The sequence below is a fragment of the Marmota flaviventris genome, chromosome 11, assembly GCF_047511675.1.
Source record: "Marmota flaviventris isolate mMarFla1 chromosome 11, mMarFla1.hap1, whole genome shotgun sequence".
Lineage (NCBI taxonomy): Eukaryota > Metazoa > Chordata > Mammalia > Rodentia > Sciuridae > Marmota > Marmota flaviventris.
The window spans coordinates 88963112-88986252 of record NC_092508.1 but is presented as its reverse complement, the minus strand read 5'-3'; the positions used below and the strand labels follow the sequence as shown (position 1 = coordinate 88986252).

Genomic DNA, 23141 nt, shown 5'->3' with positions numbered 1-23141 from the left:
GTTTACTGACCTCCTGATCAGTTGTTATCTAAGATCAGAGCAGCTATTTACAGAGTATCTGTCATAGGCAATCTGAAAGCTTTCATGGGGGGTTGGCGGGCATTAAAAAGAAAATGCCAAATCTGCTACACTCACACACGTGGTGCAGTTACACTGTCTCAGAAGTGCAATGACAAATCTGCAGTCATCTAAATGGTTTTAAAGTGGGTAATACCACTGCACATCTGAAACACTCTGCACAGCAAATTAAGAGGCTGCTGAACTACCATGGTAACAACGTCCCACCTGATTAGATCTAATACTACCTAAGGGCCCAGGGATTAGGAAAGTGAAGGAAAACATGAAGTGAATGAGTACTATGACACAAACATCCAAGGGTTTTGCCAAGAGTTTTCTTTGACAATAGCTGATAAACGTCCATACCACAGCCGGCTGTGGACAGCTCATCGCTTCCATTTGGACAGTCTCGTTCACCATCACAAAGCCAGTGTCGGGGCACACAGGCACGAGAGCCCTGGCAGCTGAACATGTCCGCAGCACAGGTGATGGAACCTTAAACACAAAGGAAACGTGCTGCTAGGAATGAACGCTAGAAAATGTTCACAGTTACATTTCCTAATGAAAAGAGGGAAGCAGAAGAATGTTGCTTACAACCAAGAGACTGTAATTATTGGGAGTCATCAAACATTACCCTTTTCCCTACAGATGTGTAGAGATTTTCATCCAATACATCCTTTCCTAATTTGTGTTATATCTATTAAAGCTACATGGTAGAAAATAACTTATTTTCTCCTTGTAAAATGTTCCAAATCATAGAAATGTCATAGAATTAGGAACTATCTGGGGCAACATTTTGAAAGACCTTAACTTATAATGATAGGGACCACAATAGTAAGAATCAAGGAAGCATCATTTTTATTGCTTAATATATGTTAGATATTTAACAGAGAAACTAATTTAATTCAGGAAAACCCCTATTCATATCATTTCACAGAAAAGGGAACATAAGCTTGAACAAGTTAAGAAGCTTGCAGAAGACACAAATTGCCCAGGGTTCTACATGGGGCATTGGAATGCCAAAATCCTTTTCATTCTTGAGCATCTCTCTTAATCATTAATGTTATTATTATTCATCCTAAATATGTTGTTAAAAAGAATAAATGTGTCCATGTTCTTTTTGTTTTTACACATCTAATGAGCAAAATCTACCTTTTCTCTGCTCTATCAATTCAATGTTCATTTAGCTGTATTATGTTTTCCAAACATATATAGCCAAATCAAAAGCAAAACAAAACAAAAAAAGAATGTTGATTTGGACTGTAAATCCAAAGGATCATAGTTGTTTTCTATTTTCTTCTTAATATAACCATAGAATGATCATATGTCATTTGACCCCCCTCTTATGATATTTCCTTAGCCCTTTGAATAGTAATATATCCTGAATATTTAGGGAATTGTATTTATTTGTATAAATCATTTGTATACAAAATTTTTAATAAAGCATTGTATATCAACAAATGAACTAAAACTTTTTTTATAATTTTTTAATATTTATTTTTTAGTTGTTGTTGCACACAATACCTTTATTTTATTTATTTATTTTTATGTGATGTGGAGGATTGAACCCAGGGCCTGGCACATGCTAGGCAAGTGCTCTACCACTGAGCCACAACCCCAGCCTGAACTGAAACATTTTATATAAGCAAATATATAAATATGAATCCAAGCTAACTTTTGAAATTTCACTTTCTTATAACAAAAGCTGTCAGGAATAGGTGTTTTTAAAAGATAGCTTTAGAATTATTTAAAAATATTTACTATATGGCCAAATTGTACTGTTATAATGTGTATGAACATGCAGCAACAAATCCCGTCCCATTATGTAACACTATATCAATAAAAATATAGAAAAATAATTCATCAACTGCTTATGCACCCCCTCTCCCCTGCCAATTTACCATCTCCAGGAAGAAAATATGACTGACTTGATAGATGAAAAATATTTGCTTCTGGACATTTAAAGAAAAGACCAATACACTTTAATTAAATGATTATTAGCCTTTTACTTTTCGGTCATACAGTTCTTATGAGTAGAAACTGCTTTCCAAAGCAATACTTTCAAAATTGATAGCAGTGGTTTGCCAAAATAAAATCCCCTAGGGGAAAAAAAAAAAGATAAAACAAATACAAAAACCAAGCCCTGGGGATCTTCTCCCACATAAATGTGTCTGTCCCTGGTATATACTTCTTTTGGAGGACAGGAAGAATAGTATATTGAAAATTCCCCAGGTGATTCAGATTTACTCATTTAATTTAGGGTCAATGCTGCAACAAAATGAGGTTTAATTTTACTGGAAGAAATCAGAAAATAATCATTAAGTAAATGTTCCTTTTATCTAAAAATGAATTTTCCCGCTAAATAGTCTGTCTTTATTAGCTTCTCTAATAAAATTCTTCTCTCACAGAAATTATTTTTCTATTATAACTGTTTATTAACTATCTCTTCAAGCATGCTCGAAGAACATAAAGTGTCATTTTCAATATTATATTCTCAATTCAATGTTCTAATTTCTGCATTACTGAGCTTGAGATTTTTTTAACCACATTTGTCTACTAAGAAAGTTTTGATCAATGTGGAACTCCATGATACCTTCCATTATTATCTTTTCAATTTGTTCCCAAGTTAGTCATAATAGAGAAGTACTGATTTGGCCATGGAGAAATCTAATTGTGCATAACCTTGGAGGAGGCTGATGTCTGAATTTCCTGTCTTTAAAATGAGGGGTATGACTACATAATTACAAATATATCTCCTGCTATAAAATGGCATAAGGTTCTTTACAGCTAATTTGTTGTCTCCTGTGATAGTGTTCAACAGATTCTGCAGTAAGAACATGCCAACACATTGAAGTCAATTGAAAAGAAAATGGACCAAGGGAAAAAACTCATGGCTTCATTCCACAGTTGGCACTACCAGCTGGAGACACATCATCTTCCTCTGGGAAAAGAATCCCAAGGGAGAAGAAGGACAAGCTAATGGAATTCCACTTGATCTGTCTTATGTCTTTACTCGATAGCAAACATTGATTGGTAAGAATCACTACCCTGTTTACTATTTCAGAAATCTAGATTCTGGTTTACCTCTGTCATTACTAAGTTAGCTGATTAACTTCAGTCCACTTTTATTTTTATTTATTTATTTATTTTGGTCTTTGAGTTTCTCTTTTCCACTTATCAAAAGATGGAGGTAGATCAGACTATCATTTTCTAAAATGCAATCCTCAATATCCCATTTCAGGATCATTATGTGAGTATTAAAAAAGAATATATACACATCACCCATCAGAACACCTATGGTGGGGATTGAGAAGCTACATTTTTAACAGACATTTTAGCAGGATCTTTTGTACAATAAATATTGGGGCCTACTGACATAAATTATTTGTGAGGTTCCTTTCCTATTCTAAAAATACTAGATTTAGTTTGTTAACTGAGGTTTAATCTAAAGTAGATTATACTGTGTATTAGATTTGTAGTTGGTATATAAAATATAATGTGCAAATAAATTAATAGAGTCAGTGTTTTGATGATTGACAAACATGTCCATTATCATTTTATTATCTTTTTAGAAGCATTATTCCTGATATACATTCAGACATGACAACAGCACTTTGACAAAAGGAAGGAGGCAAGAAAATGTAAACATAAAAGAATGGCAATAAACCTGTGGATACAGTGCACATTGGTCTGTTAAATAATCACAACAGGTACATAGGTAAATCTTTTTGTATCTAATAGGTAAGTAACCCCAGCAATAAGCAATGAAGTTAAGCTTCCCATAATCCTACAGCTTGAAAACACACATGGGAGAACAAAGAATTGGAGGTATTAGTGTAAATGTGAGTATCTGTCTACTATATGCCAACTACAAACACACTGTAATTGCTTTTCAATAATCATTAACATTTAAGAGTCTAAACTGTATAACCTCAGAGTCTTGGTTCTTCTATTACATAGAGACTACTCAGAAAGCCCATCATTATCAATGCAGCCATGAACTGCAGGCTTAACAGAGGGTCACAAGCATGATGAATTAATCACTGGAAACAGAGGTATCCCATTAAAAACAGGTAAGTTTTCTTGTTAAAATTAAAAATTTAATAGCCAATAGCAACAAAAGAAAAAGGCTAAGCAGTCATCTAATTGATTATTAAGTTTTCTCATGTTCAAAGCTCTCTGATACTGATCATTCTACGCTTCTATTTGTCTTACAAGTAACTCCGGATCATTTTAGCTATATAAAGAAAAGGTAAATTTCCATTGGCTTAAAGACAAGAAAATTAATTGTCTGCTTTCAGAAGTTATCACCAATTTTATATTATTTATAGGGAAATTGAGTGTAGCCCAAGTACTATAAAGTACTCTCTGTGTGGCCATGACCTACACAGCTGACCACAACTGAAATCTGAACAAGATGCTAAATGTGCTTATCTCTATGCACCTTATCCTGTGATTCAAGTCCTTCTCTTTCTAAAATGAGCTCAATTAACAAGCTACTCAATAGGATAAAAGTAATTAGTGAAGACTTTATACTTATAGCTACAAAGACATACAAACAAATGGAACACACAGATAGACAGACATGTTAATAAATTAGTAGACTGACTGAACAATTATAATAAATTTGTGGACACTATTTATTATTCCCTTTCTTCTTTTACCCCTTAAGAAATTCAGTTAATAATTCCATTTAAACTATAAAATGTTTGTGATTATTAAAAAGCAATTTCATTGTGTTTGCAGTTGACATGCAATAGGCAAACATAGATGTTTGAAACTGCTATCTCTAGTTCTAGAAGGCTGAATTCAAAATTACATTTTAAAATCTTATATAGCAGTCACCTTCCTTTACCTGTTATTTAAAACAACTCCGTATAAAACACACAGAGATGTACAGAAACAACATATGTTATTTGTGGTAGTATGGGTTCATCTACAAACTTTGGAGGGTAACTTGGCAATACACAACTACAATTATCAAAAGAAGTGTTTGATTTGCGTGTATGTGTGTGTGTGCGCACGCGCGCGCGTGTGTTGCCAAGGTCTGAACCCAGGGCTTTGTGCATGCTAACTAAATGCTCTACCACTGAGCCACATCCCCACCCCAACATTTGACCATTTGATCCAACAATCTTAATCATTGGATTGACTACAAAGGAGTCACTGAAAACTATAAATAAAAGTAAAAAAAAAAAGCATTGATTGTGGTAATATTAAGAAAAAATCTTAAATAATAACTGTATATATAAAATAAGTAAAACAATAGATTACTATTAAAATAATAAGTATGTCTTGTAAATTTAGTGATGTTTCATACATAAGAAAACAGAGACAGCAAAGAGTGTACTGAGTGGTTAAAAACTGATTGAGAACACAAAAGGAACTACTTACCACAAATGCTGTCACTTTCATCTAATCCATCCCCACAATCATCCTCTCCATCACAAATCCAGTGTTTAGAAATGCATTTTTGTGCAGAACAAGCAAATTGGTTCCAAGAGCAGGAAGAATCTAGAAAACAAAAAAAAAGCAGCTTACTTTAGGTGGAACAGCTAGGGGACATAAGCTCTGGTGTATTAATGGACAATAGGTACACATAAGGATAATGAACTATATATTTTTAAAAAGCTAAATGAAATAAGTATGAATGTTTTCACCATCAAGAAATGAATTTGCTTAAAGAAATATATGCCTATTCTCTTTGAACATTATAACAATGTATACATATATCAAAATATCACCTGGTGCCCAATAAATATGTGTAAGTATTATGGGTCAACTGTAAAGAAGAACAAAAAATGGCTAAGATTATCTTAGAACAGATTTCACAATGAGAAAGCTCTTTCATAGACTTTTCTAAAATCAGCCCTTAAACAAGCCAAATTCTTCTTCCCTGTGACAACTCTACATAAAATTTTGACAACGGCTTGCATATTCCCTCTGTTTCCAAGTTACACACCATGTTCCTTCAACACGGTTCTCATAGGACTTGCCTTTGAACTTTTCACTGTGCTGACTATTCACCTTTAACTATATTCCAGACTGTCATTCTCTAAAAATGTGTGGGATGCAGTCATAAAATATATATTCCATGTTAATTTAGTAATCCTTTTTAACTATAATCTATTTTTAAACTAACAAAGAAAAAAATACATGTTAAACAAGGCAAGAATGGGGTGGACAGACCAAATATGTTTGTTTTAAAAGTGAGCTAAGGAGGTTTTAGTTTGAAAATAAATCAAAAGTTTTATGCTTATATGTACTTAACACATTGAAGTTTATATATCATTTCCTTAAAAAGACCCAAACTCATAGGAATAGTGAATTTTTCTTACAAGATGTTTACAATAATAAGATACTATATTTTTTTCCAATATCAGTTCTTAATGCTTTTGTTTACCCCCACAGTCCCCCTCCACCCATCATATTTATCACCAGGGATCATTCAAAATAAAGTCCTCCCAAATTACATTGTTTAAAATACAAACTATTGTCAAAATAACAATATTGGTTTTAGTCTGAAAGAATATTTAACAATTGCATTTTCACTTAAAATGTTTAATCGGATGATAATATAAAAAGTGAGAAATTTAGAAAATTAAAGCCTGGGAAACAAAATTAAAGAAGACACAATCGTATAATGGTTCCCTATTGAGGATTACAAATCCACAGAAACTATTTTTGAAGTTTTCTGTTAGATTTATTCAGAATCTGGCTCTAACGTAAAGATATATAAGATCTTCACCAAACTAAATGTATTTCCTCATTTCACAATGACATTTACTTTCAGAGGAGTTTGACATTTCATGGAAGATCCATTTTAAATCTTTTTTCTAGGCTGTCTACTCATCACAGTGTATATCATTTGTGTTAAAAGTGAATATATGCTGCTTTTTCCTATTGAACATTTCCTTGGCCTGGAAAAAAAACCACAAAATCCATAAATTTTATAAAATATAATTTAAAAGGCTCTTTTACCTTGACAATGTGAAATAAAGTATACACACAGAGAAATTAGGAGGTAGAAGGTAAGGATGAATGTTTGAGTAAATAGAAACTTAAGGATATTATTTCAAGTTATCTGCAGAATTTCAAATAATAATAATTGCCAATGCCAGATAGGAGTATCATGCATAGTGTAGGCCAAATCCTTATTTTTTCATAGCACAAAGTATATATATTAATCCCACCTGAAGTTAATATATCAGGTAACAAAGATGTACATATATTATTTAGATTGGCAGAGGAAGCAATTCAACAGAAATTTTTTTAAAAAGTACTGCAATGGGAGAATTTTACTCCTCATTATAATTTCCTCATTTTACTTTAATTTTTATCATTTTGTTTTATTTAATAAAAGTGAAAATTGACATCAAAATCTGTTAAAATATTTTGTGTAAAATCCCTATGCAAGAGAACATCAACATGTAAGTCATAATACAGTTCATCGATTAAAGCAAGACTTAAATCCTCACCACAGTGGAATTCATCAAGCCCATCCTCACAGTCTTTCTGACCATCGCATATCCAGGTATTCAAAATGCATCTTCCACTAGGACAACCAAAATAATTTTCTTCACATTTGTGTTTGTTTTGAACTGTGACAAAATACAGAATGTAATGTTAATTTAAATTAATTTTAAATTTCTTCAATATAGGTAGATAAAACATTAATACTTCTAGAACTGGAAAAGATAAATTTGAAGCAAATGGACAAAGAATACCTGAGATGTTCTGGAGAATGCCAGGGTTCTGAAAACCAGAAGACTAAGAAACTATCACAGACCAGAGGAGACTGGGAGTACATACTAATAACATCCATTTCAGGACTGGGTCCTGAAACAAAGAGTTTACCACAGAAAAACTTCTTAAATTAAGTAATATGGAGATTAGATGATGGGAGTTTAAAAAGGAAAAAAGATCCAGGTGCGGCTGTGCATCCCTGATATCCCAGAGACTTAGCAGGCTGAGGCAGGAGGACCTGGAGTTCAATGGCAGCCTCTGCAAAAGATAGCCTCTACAAAAGCGAGGTGCTAAGCAACTCAGTGGGACCCTGTCTCTAAATAAAATACAAAATAGGGCTGGGGATGTAGAGTGCCCATGAGTTCAATCCCAAGTAGCCCCCTAAAAAAAAAAAAAAAAAAAGAGAGAGAGAGAGCTGATATGACTCTCAAGTAAATGAGTCTAAAACCAAAGAATCATATTTTCATGGAAAATATTCTTAATTTCATATGAAGAATAAACATAAACAACAAAAGTAAAACATTGGTAGATCTTAGACCTTTGCTGAATGAATATGGATTTAGTGTTTCTACTGCCTGCTATTTTGATCTGCTTTGATAGAAATTAAGCAAATATTCCCTATTTTAAGAGTAAAACATGTTAAAGCAGAATCTCTTTTAAGATTATTATGGGTTTGGGAGTATAGCTAAAAGACAGTGTATGCTTAGCAAGTCTTTAAACTCAGCACCAAAAATAAATAAATAAACATGACATTTATGATACTATGAAAAATATTACAAGAATAAAAATTCTGTACATAAAATTAATTTGTAAATTGTAATTTATAAAACTTACAAAGTTGTTTTTACTACTGCTTCCAAAAGAGCATATAAAATACTGGATTTTTCTCTGTACTAGATGACATCTCTTCTCTCATACCTTCAGATTTCCATAGCCTGGCCCACACCCACAGCCCATCAGGAAGCCAACCTTAGAGTGTACATGCCAATCACACTATGGTATCCCATAATGAATATTTTAAGATAAAAAGTCTCCCTATGATATATTTTGAAAAGGAGAAAAATTCATTTTTTAGTAAATTTATCATGAAATCAAAAGATCTTGAGAGTTCTTAACAATAACTTAGGTCTTTTAGGAAGCTTCCTAGATATCATTCAAACTATTTTTTTTTCAGTACCAGGGATTGAACTCAGGGGCACTGGACCATTGAGACCCATCCCCAGCACTATTTTGTATTTTATTTACAGACAGGGTCTCACTGAGTTCCTTAAAGCCTTCTTTTGCTGAGGCTGACAGGCGTGTGCCACTGTGCCCGCCATCCAAACTGTCTTGACTGACCTATTTCTGGCTTCCTGCCTGTGCCCACCTGTCTCATAAAGCAGCATGAGTGTCCCTTTCTTTCTTACCCAATGTAAAAATCACAATTGTTTATAAGTGCTGAAAGCTTACTCTATGATTTGTTAACCCTAGAAAGAGATAAAGGATATGAAAAAGAAAATGAAATGTCAGTTTAACAAATTTCTATTATATGGTGCTTTAAGGATAATTTCAAAAATTAACTATTGTTAGGCTCCGTGGTTCACGCCTGTAATCTTAGCAGCTTGGGAGACTGAGGCAGGAGGATTGGGAGTTCAAAGCGAGCCTCAGCAAAAGCCAGGTGCTAAACAACTCAGTGAAGCCTTGTCTCTAAATAAAATGCAAAATATAGCTGGGGATGTTGCTCAGTGGTTAAGTGCTCCTGAGTTCAATCTCCTATACCAAAAAAAAAGAAAAAAAGAAAATTAATTACAGCCCTAGTAAAGAAAATGCATTATGCCAGGCACAGTGGTGCATGCCTGTAATTTTAGCAATTCAATAGGCTCAGACTGGAGACTCATAAGTTTGAGACCAGCTTCAGAAACTTAGCAAGACCCTATCTTGAAAATAAAAAATAAAATTTGAGAAGTAGCTCAGTAGTAGAGTGCCCCTAAATTCAATATTCAATCCCCAGTATCAAACAAAAAGGAAAATGTATTATTCTGAAAAGCACATTAGATTAATAATCATGACACACAGGATCCATGATTCCAAAGTAATAAAATTCTATATTTAAAAAGTATTTGCATGATTAAAAACAAGATTTTTTTTAAAATGTGGAAGAACTGTCTCGAGCTATAGTCAGTGCCACCAAAGAATTTTTTCCCACTTTCTCTAAAGATGTAATTAGCAATTTTTAAACCAAAATGCCTGAAACAGAGGTATCAGAGAATAAATCATGAACCATCATAAGTATCAGTTTTTCCTAGTAGTTTGTGTTTACCTGTTTATATAAATACAAACTGGTATGCAAAATTCTCATGAATAAAATTTCTTAAAATATTTTAAAAAATTATATGCCAACTAAATATGGAAAAGTGACTCTTGGCAGGGTAGGCAAAGGCTAACAGTAGTTTGAGTCCAAATTCAAAAGTGTCAGTTTTATGCAATGAACACCTTTCTCTTCTGAATCTTTTTAAAATCTCAGTACCCTCAAATAGATCGCTCAAGTCATTTTCATAGAAGGACTTCTTCTAAGAAGTCAGAAAATATTTTTCAGAACTAATATAGGTAAAGATGGTTCATAGGCAGATACAAAATATTACTGCCTGATCTTGATCCAAAAATGATAACTATTACCTGAACTATTAAGCCAAAAATTATGTAAACTGTATCAACAGTCTCACACATGCTATATAACATGAGCAAAGTCAGTAGTGAGAAACAGTATCCCTCTTGATAGTCTATCAATAGTTAAGTCAAGGTTTATAACATTTCTGCTGATGCTTTATAGATTATACATCTTAAAGATGTAATCACCAGGGGCTGGGGTTGTGGCTCAGCGGTTATGTGAGGCCCTGGGTTCGATCCTCAGCACCATGTAAAAATAAATTAATTAAAAAAAAAGATATTGTGTCCAACTCCGCAAAAAATTTAAAAAGAAATTTTAAAAAAATATATGTAATCACCAATCTTAAAAGGAATAATGAGGAAGGAAACATCAAAAAACTTGATCTAAGGAGAGATCTTAGGACAGATTTCTTGAATTTTATATTATAATTCATTTAAAGAGATCAAATAGCATACTTAGAGTAGAATATGTTTTAGTCTATATTATTTAAATTTTATTCTCAATGATTAAATCTTTTCTTTAAACATTTATGTTTTAGTTGTAGGTGGACACAGTACCATTATTTTATTTTTATGGGGTGCTGAGGATTGAACCTGGTGCCCATGCATGCTAGGCAAGCGTCTGAGCCACAACCCCAGCCTCAATGATTAAATCTTTAGAAGAAATTTATTCTATTCAATTAGATATTCTTCAATCATCAAGGCAAAGATTTTACTTCCTAGAATTACCTGGACACTTTAATTCATCCGAATAGTCTCCACAGTCATTGGACCCATCGCATATCCAAGTTGGCAGAACACACAGTGAGGTAGAATTACATCTTATGAACCCTGTGGTTTTCACTCCAAGTTTATAGAAATGTGTGCAGTCTGTATTATCTAGAAAGATGTAAACAAAAAACCGAAACACCTCATTTGCAAAGATTATAAGCCTTCTATGTAGGTCAGAGAATGCAAGAAAAGTGAACTTCATTTGAGGAAATAAACATGCAATTATCTCACACAACAGGGGTTAATTATATATCAATTCTGGATGAGGCTCAGTAAAAAATTGGATAGTATTCAACTCAATGCCAAAGGTGTCCAGGCAAGAACAAACAAAAGGTAATGGAATATCTTACTGCAGTTCTTTTCATCTGAAGCATCTGCACAATCTATGTTCTGGTTGCATCTTGCTGATCTTGGAATGCAAGTCCCATCTGCACAGCGGAACTCGACAGTGGCACAGGTTGAAACTAGAAAAACATGTAAATAAATAAATGGATAGATGAGACGCAAAAATGACTCCTTGCTTTTATATTTGAAGTATTTTAATTAAGCCATATTATTTTACTTATTTTTGCTTTTTAAACTCCAGGCAATCAAATTTGACCTCCAGCTCTACAGCAATGCTGGGTTAGATGAATCTTATAGCTTCTCTTGTCACACAATTTTACATCTTTTCCTGTCAATTATTCCCTTTGTTATGCTGTTTATCATACTGAATTGCAACCACTATTCATGTACCAGGAGCCCCAATAAATTTTAAGTTCCATGAAGGAAAGTAATGTACCTTGCTTACACAGTTGTACTTGTCTCTTACTGGGATGGCATAAAAATAATGAAGGTTGCTGAAAAGTATTCTCCTATAGTCAGCAGTAAAAGGTTATGACACTAAGAAAAGGCTTAATTAGTGCTTCATGGAAAACCCCAATCTAGTTTCTAAGAAGAAGTGGTGCATCCCCTTCTATGAAGAAACAGACACAGAGATGGAATCAGAGGCAGAGGCAGAGACAGAGACAGACAGATACCAAGGAGACCACTGATGATCTATTCTATGTCATACTCTTGTATAAAACTATCATTAACATTTGATAGAGGCAATATGGTTGACTCATGCCAAGGTACACAAAAATATAGCATTTCTTAATCCGATAGTTTTTAAAGAATAGCTTTCCAGCTCTTTGCTATGCTTAAGTGAAAATCAGTTTCAATATGCTACTCTCATTGTATACACCTTGTACATAATGCCTTATTCTCCATCATATACTCCTTTCTAGTTTGCTTACCCATTCATTACCATATAATACTTTCCAGCAATATGTTGTGAACAGGTGCATGGCATAGTATGTATGCTAGATTAACATAACGGAAATTTTTACTCCAAATTCAAATTTCCACAGGTTGATTACATTAATGTACAACCTGAAGGGCTCTTTGATTATTCCATTTTTACAGTGTTGATAGTTTAAAGAGCCTATTTAACTATAAATAGAAATTATATCAATTGTAAATGGTTAAAATGTACCTTAAAATATGCAAATTTTACTCAAGGGTGTGTATGTCATTTGTATTTCATAAAGCACTGCTCTTATTATATTTAATTGTATCTTGAAATTGCATATTTATTTGTGTTTAAATGATGATTAGAATAAATGTTTTATTTACAATTTGCAATTATAATTGCTTCACTGTTTTCTTCATTATAAATAACATCTTAGCATGTAAAACAGATAATGCCATTATGAGTAGAGATAAATGCATTGTTCCAAAACAAGAACACAATTAGTTTTTTTTTTTAAATTTTATATCTTAAAAAGCAAAATCTAATTGATGATTCCTTTCTATTACATTTTGTTTTTAGTATTTTTTTGCTAATGGAAATAGTAAATGTAATATATAACACAGAAGATAATCAAGTCAATCATTTATATTTTGTCTTTGACTTCAATATATATCAGCAGTTTTTTAATAACTATGTTCCAAATGATTTCATATAATCTCTTTGTTTAGAAGACAATGCATTTCTCTGTGAAATGTTTTAGATACTTGAATATTTCTGGGCAAGCCTATAAAGATTTTCTATCTTACAACTTACTTGAAGTTAGAGTTTAGATGCTTTTAGAAAGAGCCAGGAGGGGACAATTTTACCACCATCAGACTGTCTTCTAAGTTTGCTCAGAGAATCCTATTCAGGGATTCTACTGGAATGAGAAAAGGGTGGCTAAGAAGGTAAAGAGGCAAATCATGTCTTCATGAATGTGGGGGATGGCATTTCAAAGAGTTAAGACAACTGGAAGGCACAGTAGAGATACATCCTTGTAACCCTACCTACTCCAGAGACTAAGGCAGGAGGATCACAAGTTGAGGCCAACTTGGACAACTTACTGAGATCTTATTTCAGCAAGAAAAGTAAAAGCTGGGGTGGAGCAAGAGAGCTGCAGATGTAATTCACTGGTAGAGCACTTGCCTTACAGGCATGAAGCTGTGAGTCAATCCCCAGTACAATCGAGGAGGAGGAGGAGGTGGAGGTGGAGGAGGTGGAGGTGGAGGAGGAGGAGGGGTAGGAGAAGGAGGGGGAGGGGGGAGGGGGAAGGAAGGAAGGAAGGAAGGAAGGAAGGAAGGAAGGAAGGAAAAGAAAATAGAAGTTTGAAGGATTCTACACATATGGGGCTTTAAAAATAGTTGTCAGAAGCTCTGAAGTAGAATCAAAAGTAAAGAAGACATCATGAGAAGAGTAGAAAAGCGGAGCAAACTGAATAAAGTCTTAGATTGAATTCTGAGAAGAAGAAATAAATGAGAAAAACTCAGACTAAATGAAAAGAAACTATGACTGTCAAGTTGTGTAGAATGGTTAAGAGAGGATATTTAAAGGAGACATGGGGTAGAATGAGACAGACATTATTACCCTGTATACATGTATGATTATGATTACACTACTGGAGTAACTCTGCACCAATTACAGCCAGAGGAATGAGAAGGTGTGCTTAATTTGTGTACAATGTGTCAAAATGCATTCTACTGTAAATTAATTAATATAATTAATTTTTTAAAAGAGAAACATTGGGAAGGTATGGGATCAGAAGAGTGGAATGGAAAGAAGAAAATCTGTAGGGTGGATATTTTTTTATCTCCCCTTTTCCTAACTAAAAACAGGACTGATGAAATGTGGTGAGGGGAGTTCAGCTGTCCTATTATAGAGGGCAAATTTTGCAAACAGGAACTGATTGTCCCTTTAGGCTTAGTCATGTCTCCAGAGATTCCATGTCTTGGTATAGAGTTTAAGAACTTCTAGAGGGTTAATTGGGGTTAGCAGTGTCAATGGGATTGGACTATTAAGCCCCTAAAGTGGAAGCAAGATGGAAGTGGGGACTAATATCTACTGTATTCATAGGCAAGGAAGGAGAATCCTTTGACAGGAGAAATCCATGGAAACAACAGGGACTTCACTAAATAATTAAACTAATGTCTCTTCCTTTCTGTTGCTTCATTTTCCTTACTTTGTTTTGGTCAGCAAAGTATTCAAACTTGTATCATCCTTAGGGTGATGTTGAGAAAGTACAATACTGGAATCTCTAATTTGTCAAGTGAATATGAAAGTTTTCTGACAATCTTCCCTCAGGCTTTTTCAGTTTTGTGAAAAAGAGAAAAAAAGAAAATAATTTGGTCTAAATAAAGATAAGCCAAGTGAGAAATACTAGACTTTTTTCCTCCAGATAGTCCAAAAGAAAAAGTTAGCTTACAAAAATATGAGGGAAAACATAGTGCATCCACATCAGGAATAGCAATGAGATAGTACAAAGAAAAAGATCTGACTGGGACTGTGGATCAAAAGTAGCAGTAAGCAAAAAAGTAAAACCACTCTCTTTTTCATATACTTCCTTAATTTTCCTATTTCTTCCACTTACTTTTTACCATGTCAGATAAAATATTTAATGAGATGTGAAAGATGTAAAACCAATTGGTCTTTCTGTGGTTCTTTGGATGCTCCTTATAAATAACATAAATCAATTCTCTCTTCCAACTCCCCTAACCAAGCCTGTGGCAAAGGGAAGCTAACAAGAAAATAAATAAATAAATAAATTGTCTGTCTATCTCTATTTTGTTTACTTTCAAAGCACATCTTTTATTTATTTATTTAATTCGCTGCTTAGTTTCCCAGGGTAATGCAAACACAAAAGGAATGCCGAATTATTCTCTAGCCATATTTATCCTTTCCCTTTAGCTGTTGGTTGAGGAACCTTTCAGAGATTTACTATGAACTTAGGAAAACCTAAGAACACCAATTTCCTTTCCTTCAGTTATCTCAGAACTCCCAGCTCTCAGTCTCCCTAAAAGCATTCTGGTGGCCCAAGGAAATTCATATACTTCCCAAAGGAAGCAATTTAAACAGGGAAGAAGGTAAATCATGCATTCTTCCCAGATCTATTCACTCAACCTGTCACACATCCATAAGACAAATACAAAATGACAACATTTTGAACAACTCTTCACATTCAGTCATGAAGGAAATACCTTTAAAGAAACAATAAATAAAGAATTGATGAGAATGTACTATTTCTTTTTCCTCCAAAAGAGAAGAAACCAAAAAAATTATTCCTCATAACTTACATTTCCATTCTGTAAATAGACCCTGCCCTTGAGGAATTAAAATACAGTAATGTGTGCTATTGATGTATAAATTAAACAAGTGCTCAATGGCACATCAAATAATTTATAGATAGCTCTATCTTAGCCTTTCATTACAGCCTATCAAAATCCCCATGCATTTATTCATTACTGACAATACTATATTTTTAAAATTCATTTTGTTTAGATTCAAAACTAGCAAGTGATTAGTACATGTTCATATATGTACAATAAAGCTCTGCATTCTGGTGATATATTGACCAGAGAGGGAATAAGTACAAGAGAATATTTGGAATGAGAATGCTTTTATGCACTTCCTGAGCCCATGTACATGCCTTTTCCGTCATTATCCTTCATGTGACAAAAAGCAGGTGGTTGGGCAGTACAAACTGAATCACTGATGGCTTATGGGGAATGAAAACTGAAGATTTACCTCTGTGGTTTGAAATGCACCCTACCAATGTGTTCACTATGTGAACAAATTTTAAATGAGCAAAATATCAAACCTAGAAGATGCAACAGATGAGTAGACTTTCATTTACAAAGCTACCTATTGTTTATCTGTAGGTGCTACTCCAATTAATTAAATGCACTAATTGCTAACAAGTAATGAAATGTGTGCTAGGTGTCCATGAACAATTTTACAGTGAATTATCTGTATTTTAAAAGGAGAACTTCAAGGCTTATATTTTGTTTATTTTAAGATATCCAACTGCTACAGTTTTTATACTATTTTCACAAAAGAAATGATGGTGACAGATCCTTGATTCATGAATCCATTGTTCTGGGACCACAAACATTGCTTCTATGGTTATTACATAGAAGCAAAGAGTTTAAACTAAAAGGTAGAAATGACATTTTGAGGTTTTTGTTGCTGTTCTGTAGCAGGTATTGATATCATTAAGTAGAATAAAATGGATCTTATAATACTTAGGACTTCAACAATCTACATAAGAATTCAATAAACCCCTACCATGTCCAAGGCACTACATTTCATAAACACAAACATACTAATTTATTTACCACTTTTGAAAAAAAATTTTTCATTTCCTAGGAAGAAAATGAAATGTGGAATAAAATTGACCAAATTATAGTATATCCATGCATGACTATGTCACAACAAATTCCACTTTTATGTATAACTATAATGCACCAATAAAAAATATATCAATAATTGTAGATCAAAGAACAGAATAAAAATATCAGGAAGAGGGAGATGAAAAAGCAAGGGGCATCATACTGGAGATTGAAATGGAGAAAAGTGTGTTATATGCTTATGACTATGTCAAAATGAACCCCCAAAATATGTAAAACTATAATGTGCTAATAAAAATATAAAAAGAGAAAAAAAAAAGCCTATAGTAACTTATTAGCTTTTGATGGTTTCTTGTGAAAAACATTTGCTTTTAGAATCTACTTTATATATTTTTGTTCTGTTCTTTTTCAAATTTTGCTTGATATTTTTAGCATTAACTGGTTCAATGCTGTTATGCTTTAGATGTGAGGTGTTCTCCAAAAACTCACGGGTGAGACAATATAAGAAGGTTCAGACGAGAAATGAAATGATTGGGTTGTGAGAGTCTTAACACAGTAAGTGAACTAATCCATTGATAAGGATTAACTGAGTAGTAACTGAAGGTGGGTAGGATGGGGCTGGAGGAGGTGGGTACTAGGGCTGGGGCTTTGGAGTGTATATTTTGTATCTGGAGAGTGGAGTCTCAAGTGAGTTGCTTCCCTCTACCTCACTCTTATTTTGAACCCTGAGAAATAGAGCCTACAGTCTGTGGACTGAGACTTCTGAACTCATGAGCCTCCAAATAAACTCCCCCCCCCCCCCCCCCCCCCCCCCCCGCCGCTAAAATTGTTCTGGTCAGATCTTTTAGTCACAGGAGTGGAAAAACTGACTAAAACAAATGTCTTTAATACACCTTTGTCTTCTGCTTGTAAATAAAGGATAGACCTCTGAAATTGTGAGCCACCAATTAAACTATTTGTCCTCTATAATAGTTCTGGTTTGGTCTTTTAGTCACAGAAGTGAAAAAGCATTAAAGTCAAATGCTGGCCAAGAGTCAGACAGGGTAATATGAGAAGCATTCACCTCCCAACCTTCCAGACAGCTCTAAGATGACTTGCAAACATTCTTCTCTCTTCTTCAACACTGCACAGCCTTCTTTTCACAATCATACTTCATACTTTTCATCACTCTTTTCTACAATCGTAGCTATTCACTTTCTCTATTCCCTGAACATCCATTTTCTGCCTTAACTCAATGTGATCTGGCTTTCCCTCACCACTTCATTAAACTGTCTTTCATGAAGGTAGTTGAGAGATTGTCACTATTTACTAAGCATGATGAATGCTTGTAGTCCATGTCTACACTCTTACCCTCTTTGTAGCCTTTGAAATATAGAATGATCTTCATTTCTTGAGAAAATACTTTCTTACAAGTACCCTTCAACTACTGCTATGCTTTACTTCTTTTTATGATCATCTTCTATTTTTTTAATTTCAGCAAGTAATTCTGATGCACTCTGCTAACACAACAGTCACTCTGTACACACTCCATGTTTTTTATTCTTTACTTAATGAATCCAAAATCAGTACTTCTTGTCTAAATCTACTATCTGAGCTCCAGAAGCCTATCCATCCAAGGAACTTTGGAACAGCTCCCTTTGACTGTCTACAAGTCTACAAGTGCTCCCACCCAAGAATGCACGTACTCTTCGTTATCCCCATTCCCCACACAAAAGAAAGATCCAGAAAAATAATTAAACAAAAACACGTAATAATTTTACAACAGGTTAAAAATACCCTCCCCTGTTTCAAATTTTTGTATTCTTCTCCACCCCATAATTTTTCTGTTTATTACTCAGGAAGTTCTTACATGCCATCTTTTAAAGTGTTATCATATCTGTCTTAGCCCTCCTTAATCTTTGCTTTGGCTGTTTGTTGTAGCATCCCCACCCCCTTTTCTAAGTCTGATGTCAGTATTATAATTTTCATTTGTACAATAATACTTTTCCTTCCTTTTTAAAATTCTAATGTAAATTTGATCATATTGGCCATGCTTTGGCTTAAGACTTCTGTTGAGGTCAAGATAAAGCCTGTTCCTTAAAACGGGACATAATGCACTTCATGTTTTGTCCCCTTCCTTTAATGACTATAGTCTTTTTTCTTTCTTTCTTTTACCACTCTCCCATTTAAAATCCAAATAAATCAAATAACTTGTATCTTTCAATATTAATGTCTCTACTTTGATCTGTTTTGATCTCTCCACCTTATTTAAACCTCAAGACTGAGATAAATTTAATGTTGTCTGTGAAATTTTGGAGGATACTTAAAAGTTAAAAAAAAAGGTGTGTTCTTATGTGTGCAATCATAGCATTTTATATTCATCTACATCTGTTTACATGGCAACTTGTCACTTAGGGTTTGAACTTCTTAAAGGCAAGAGGTCCATATCTCATTAATTCAGTGTCTTAACACTTAATGCACTGCACTCACAAAAGTCTGTTCAATAGTGGACTTATTAAAGAAAATTGCTTTGGAAATATTGATTGGGTCCAGATTTTAGAAAGCCTTAAATGTCAGACAAAAAAACAATGTTATTTATTATGTAAACATTGCTACTTGATTAGTGGTTCTAAATCAGGTCAATAATTCAAAAAAGAAAAAGCAAAGAACAAATGCCTATATGACATTTACTATATGTTAAGTATAATTCTGAGTATTTTATTATTTAATTTAATATTAATATTCTCTCTAAATCATTTTTTAGCTTACTGTTTGGGAAATTGAGGCATAGATTGTTTAAGTGTTTTATATAAAATAAGACAAAAAATGTTCATACTGGATTTTAATCAAGGTAATCTGATTTAAATGTTCAGTAGTCACTGTGGGAAATGTTAGATAGTATTAGCATGATTAATAGCATTGGGAGGAATTTGAAAAAGTATAGGCAGGGAAAAGCATTAAATGGACATTCAACCCAGGCTTATAATGGATGAACAGGAAAGATATTTTAAAGAATTGGGAGAGGTGAGAATGATTAGCCAAAGAGGAGACAAATATGTGGGAAGGAGGCATCACAGAGATAGCATTAAGGTTTCCAGTCAAATCATTAAGAAAATGAGATCATGAGTAAAACCAGATTGAGAAAAGGGAAGCACTTTGGATCTATAAATTTAGTATTACATATTTTGTTAAAAAAGTCCAAAGAACAGGCAGATTGAAATGTATTAGTGAGAAAAGACAAGAGTTTAAAAGTCAATGAAGCAGTTGAAATGAAAAAATAGTCATTACATTTAAATGCATTTTTAACTGACTTATAAAAATACCAAATGTCAATGGGGTACCATGTGATGTTTTGATATATTTACACATTTTATAAAGTATAATCTAGTCAAACATTTAACTCCTTAGGCATTTATCTCTTCGTGTGTGTGTGTGTGTGTGTGTGTGTGTTAAAAACTCAAAAATCCTCTGTTGGCTTTTTGAAACCCACATTGCATTATTATCTATAGTCATTCAACTGCACAGTAGTGCACCAGAACTCCTTGCTCCTAACTAAATGCATATTAGTACCCATAGAACAACCTTTCTCTTTCCCTTTCTTCTTCTTCTCTCCCTGGCCTTTAGTAACAAATATTCTACTCTCAACTTCCCTGAGCTCAACTATTTTACATCCCACTGATGAGTGAGATCATGAAGAACTCATCCCTCTATGCCTGGCTTATTTCACATAACATAATAATCTCCAGTTCCATTATAATATCATTTACTAAAATATAGTCCATATATGTTATTAGGTATTACAAACCTTGTTGCCCACTACAACAAATTTTGGAAAAGTTTAAGGCAGACTTATTATAAAAATATTATTGGGTAATGCAAAAATAAAAAAAGAAAGAAAGAAAATTTACCTTTACAGTCTAATTCATCAGAGTTGTCTCCACAATCATTTTCACCATCACATAACTTGCCATGAAGGATGCAACGACGATTGTAGCAAGGCTTAAAACCTCTTCGACAGCTTCTATTTTCTTATAAATAAAAGTAGAAAGTCATACTTAGAGGTCACATAGAAACACTTTTACAAGATGAAAATCACAGAGATTTCATTCATAATGACTGGATTTGGCTGTATAAAACAAGTACTGTGCATGTAGTATTAAAGGACTGGATATAATAGTCACCAAACTAAGGAGTAGTTCATTCAGTTAAGACCTTTTTCACTCAGTGTTCCAGACTTGGAGATATCCTAAAAATTACACCCAAAATATTGTCCTCTCACTCACACTGTTGTCAACTATCATAGGAATAAACATATATCACATATAAAATTCAGAAGAAATAAATATCTACCTCAAAAATAACAAAAATATCCCAGTGTTCATCATCCAACTCCTTTGCTTCTGCAAAGGCTTTGTATAAAAAAAAATAGAAAAGCAGAAAATTATGTATTCCTGAATTATCAGGCCAAAGAGTCACCTAAATATCAATAAATTTCTTTTATGATTATGCTCAAACTGTCTGTTCAATTTCCAAAGAAGATGAATTATCTTCTGAATTCTATTTACCTTAATGAAGGTCTTCTGACATTCTCTTATTTGGGGCAGAAGTTACTACTACTAATAATAGCTGTCATCTTCTGAATACTACATTTTTGCTAAAATCTGTGTTGAGTATAAGTAAATATACACTTGCTCATTTAATGGTCTCTATCACTATTAGATCTACTTAGTTGCTGTAAAAAAACAAAAAGACAGGGGCTGGGGATGTGGCTCAAGCGGTAGCATGCTCGCCTGGCATGCACGTGTTGGTGGGTTCAATCCTCAGCACCACATACAAATAAAGATGTTGTGTCTGCCGAAAACTAAAAAATAAATATTAAAAAATTCTCTCTCTCTCTTAAAAAAAAAAAAAAAGATAAGTGAGCTGTGTTGACCATTCTAGTCACAGAACAAAACGTTTGGGAACATAGATTTAATCTCAGGTATGATTTTAAAGCCCATTCCAGGGCTTTAAGATTTAAATTTAATTTAAGTTAAAATTAAAACCTCTCAATACAACTCAAGAAAATAAAAAAGTAGTAATAAACCAAACTTTCAAATGGAAGTAGGAAAAAAAGAACAAAAATGAGAGTATAATAAAGGAAATGGAGACTAAAGAAAAAAGAATACAATATACAACCCCATACCAGGCATTGACTCACAGGGCAACTTTAGCTCTGACAGCATTTTTGTGTGGCTCATGAGCTAATAATGTTTTTTACCACCATATCAGCCCTATAAGAAATATTTAAGGGAATCCTACACTAGAAGATAAAGGATAATAACTACCATCATCAACACATGAGAAAGTACAAAACTCAATAATAGAACAGATATACAAAAGATAAAAAGAGGCCCAAACCCCACTGACACAAAAAATCACCAAACCACAAAAATGAAGAAGAGGAAGAAAGGAACAAAGCCCACATAAAGCAATTGGTAATAAATTGAACAGGACAACAAAAACATTTTCTTACTTAAAAATAGTAACATTGAATAAAAGATATGGGATTCCCCAATTAAAAGATATAGACGTGTTAAATGGACTAAAAAAAAGAGAGACACAATTATATGCTGCCTACAAAAAAAAAAAAATTCACTATATCAGTAAAGACACACATAGCTTGAAAGTGAAGAAGTGAAAAAAAAGATATAACATGCAAATAGAAACAAAAAGCAAGAAGGAATAACTATATATGTGTATTAGATAAATAGACTTAAAATACAAAATATAAAAATAGTCAAGATAACTATATAATGATAAAGATACCCATTCAACAGGAGAAATAACAATTGCAAATATCTATGCATTCAATAGTAGAGCAACTAATTATGTAAAGCAAACTTTATTAGTTCTCAAGGGAGCTACAAATTCTAATACCAGGATTTAAGCATCTTACTTTCATCAAAAGACAGATCATCCAGACAAAAACATCAAGAAAGAAACATTGGGGTTCAATTATACCATCAATCAATGGCCTTAACAGACATTTACTGAACATTTCACTCAAAAGTTTCAGAATTCATGTTCTTCTCACCAGCACTTGAAACATTCTCCAGGACAGATCATATGTTATGCCACAAAACAACTCTGAACAAATTAAAATAATTAAAATCATACCACACATCTTCTCAGAACACAATGGAATAAAACTAGAAATCTACAACAAGAGAAACTTTAAAAATTATACAAATACATAGAAATTAAACAACATTCTGTTGCACAACCAATAGGTCAATTAAGTAATGAAA

General features: G+C 33.4%; 1 protein-coding gene across 1 annotated transcript in view; it reads right to left on the bottom strand.

Annotated features, from left to right (window-relative positions):
- The window catches only part of Lrp1b (LDL receptor related protein 1B), a 1514976-nt gene that overhangs the window by 260697 nt on the left and 1231138 nt on the right, over positions 1-23141 (bottom strand). Inside the window, exons 47-52 of the mRNA XM_071619306.1 lie at positions 20760-20879; positions 11571-11684; positions 11179-11328; positions 7536-7658; positions 5452-5571; positions 424-552 (exon numbers count right to left, since the gene is read on the bottom strand). Of these exons, the coding sequence (XP_071475407.1) occupies positions 424-552; positions 5452-5571; positions 7536-7658; positions 11179-11328; positions 11571-11684; positions 20760-20879 (756 nt within the window). The remainder of the gene's footprint in view (positions 1-423; positions 553-5451; positions 5572-7535; positions 7659-11178; positions 11329-11570; positions 11685-20759; positions 20880-23141) is intronic.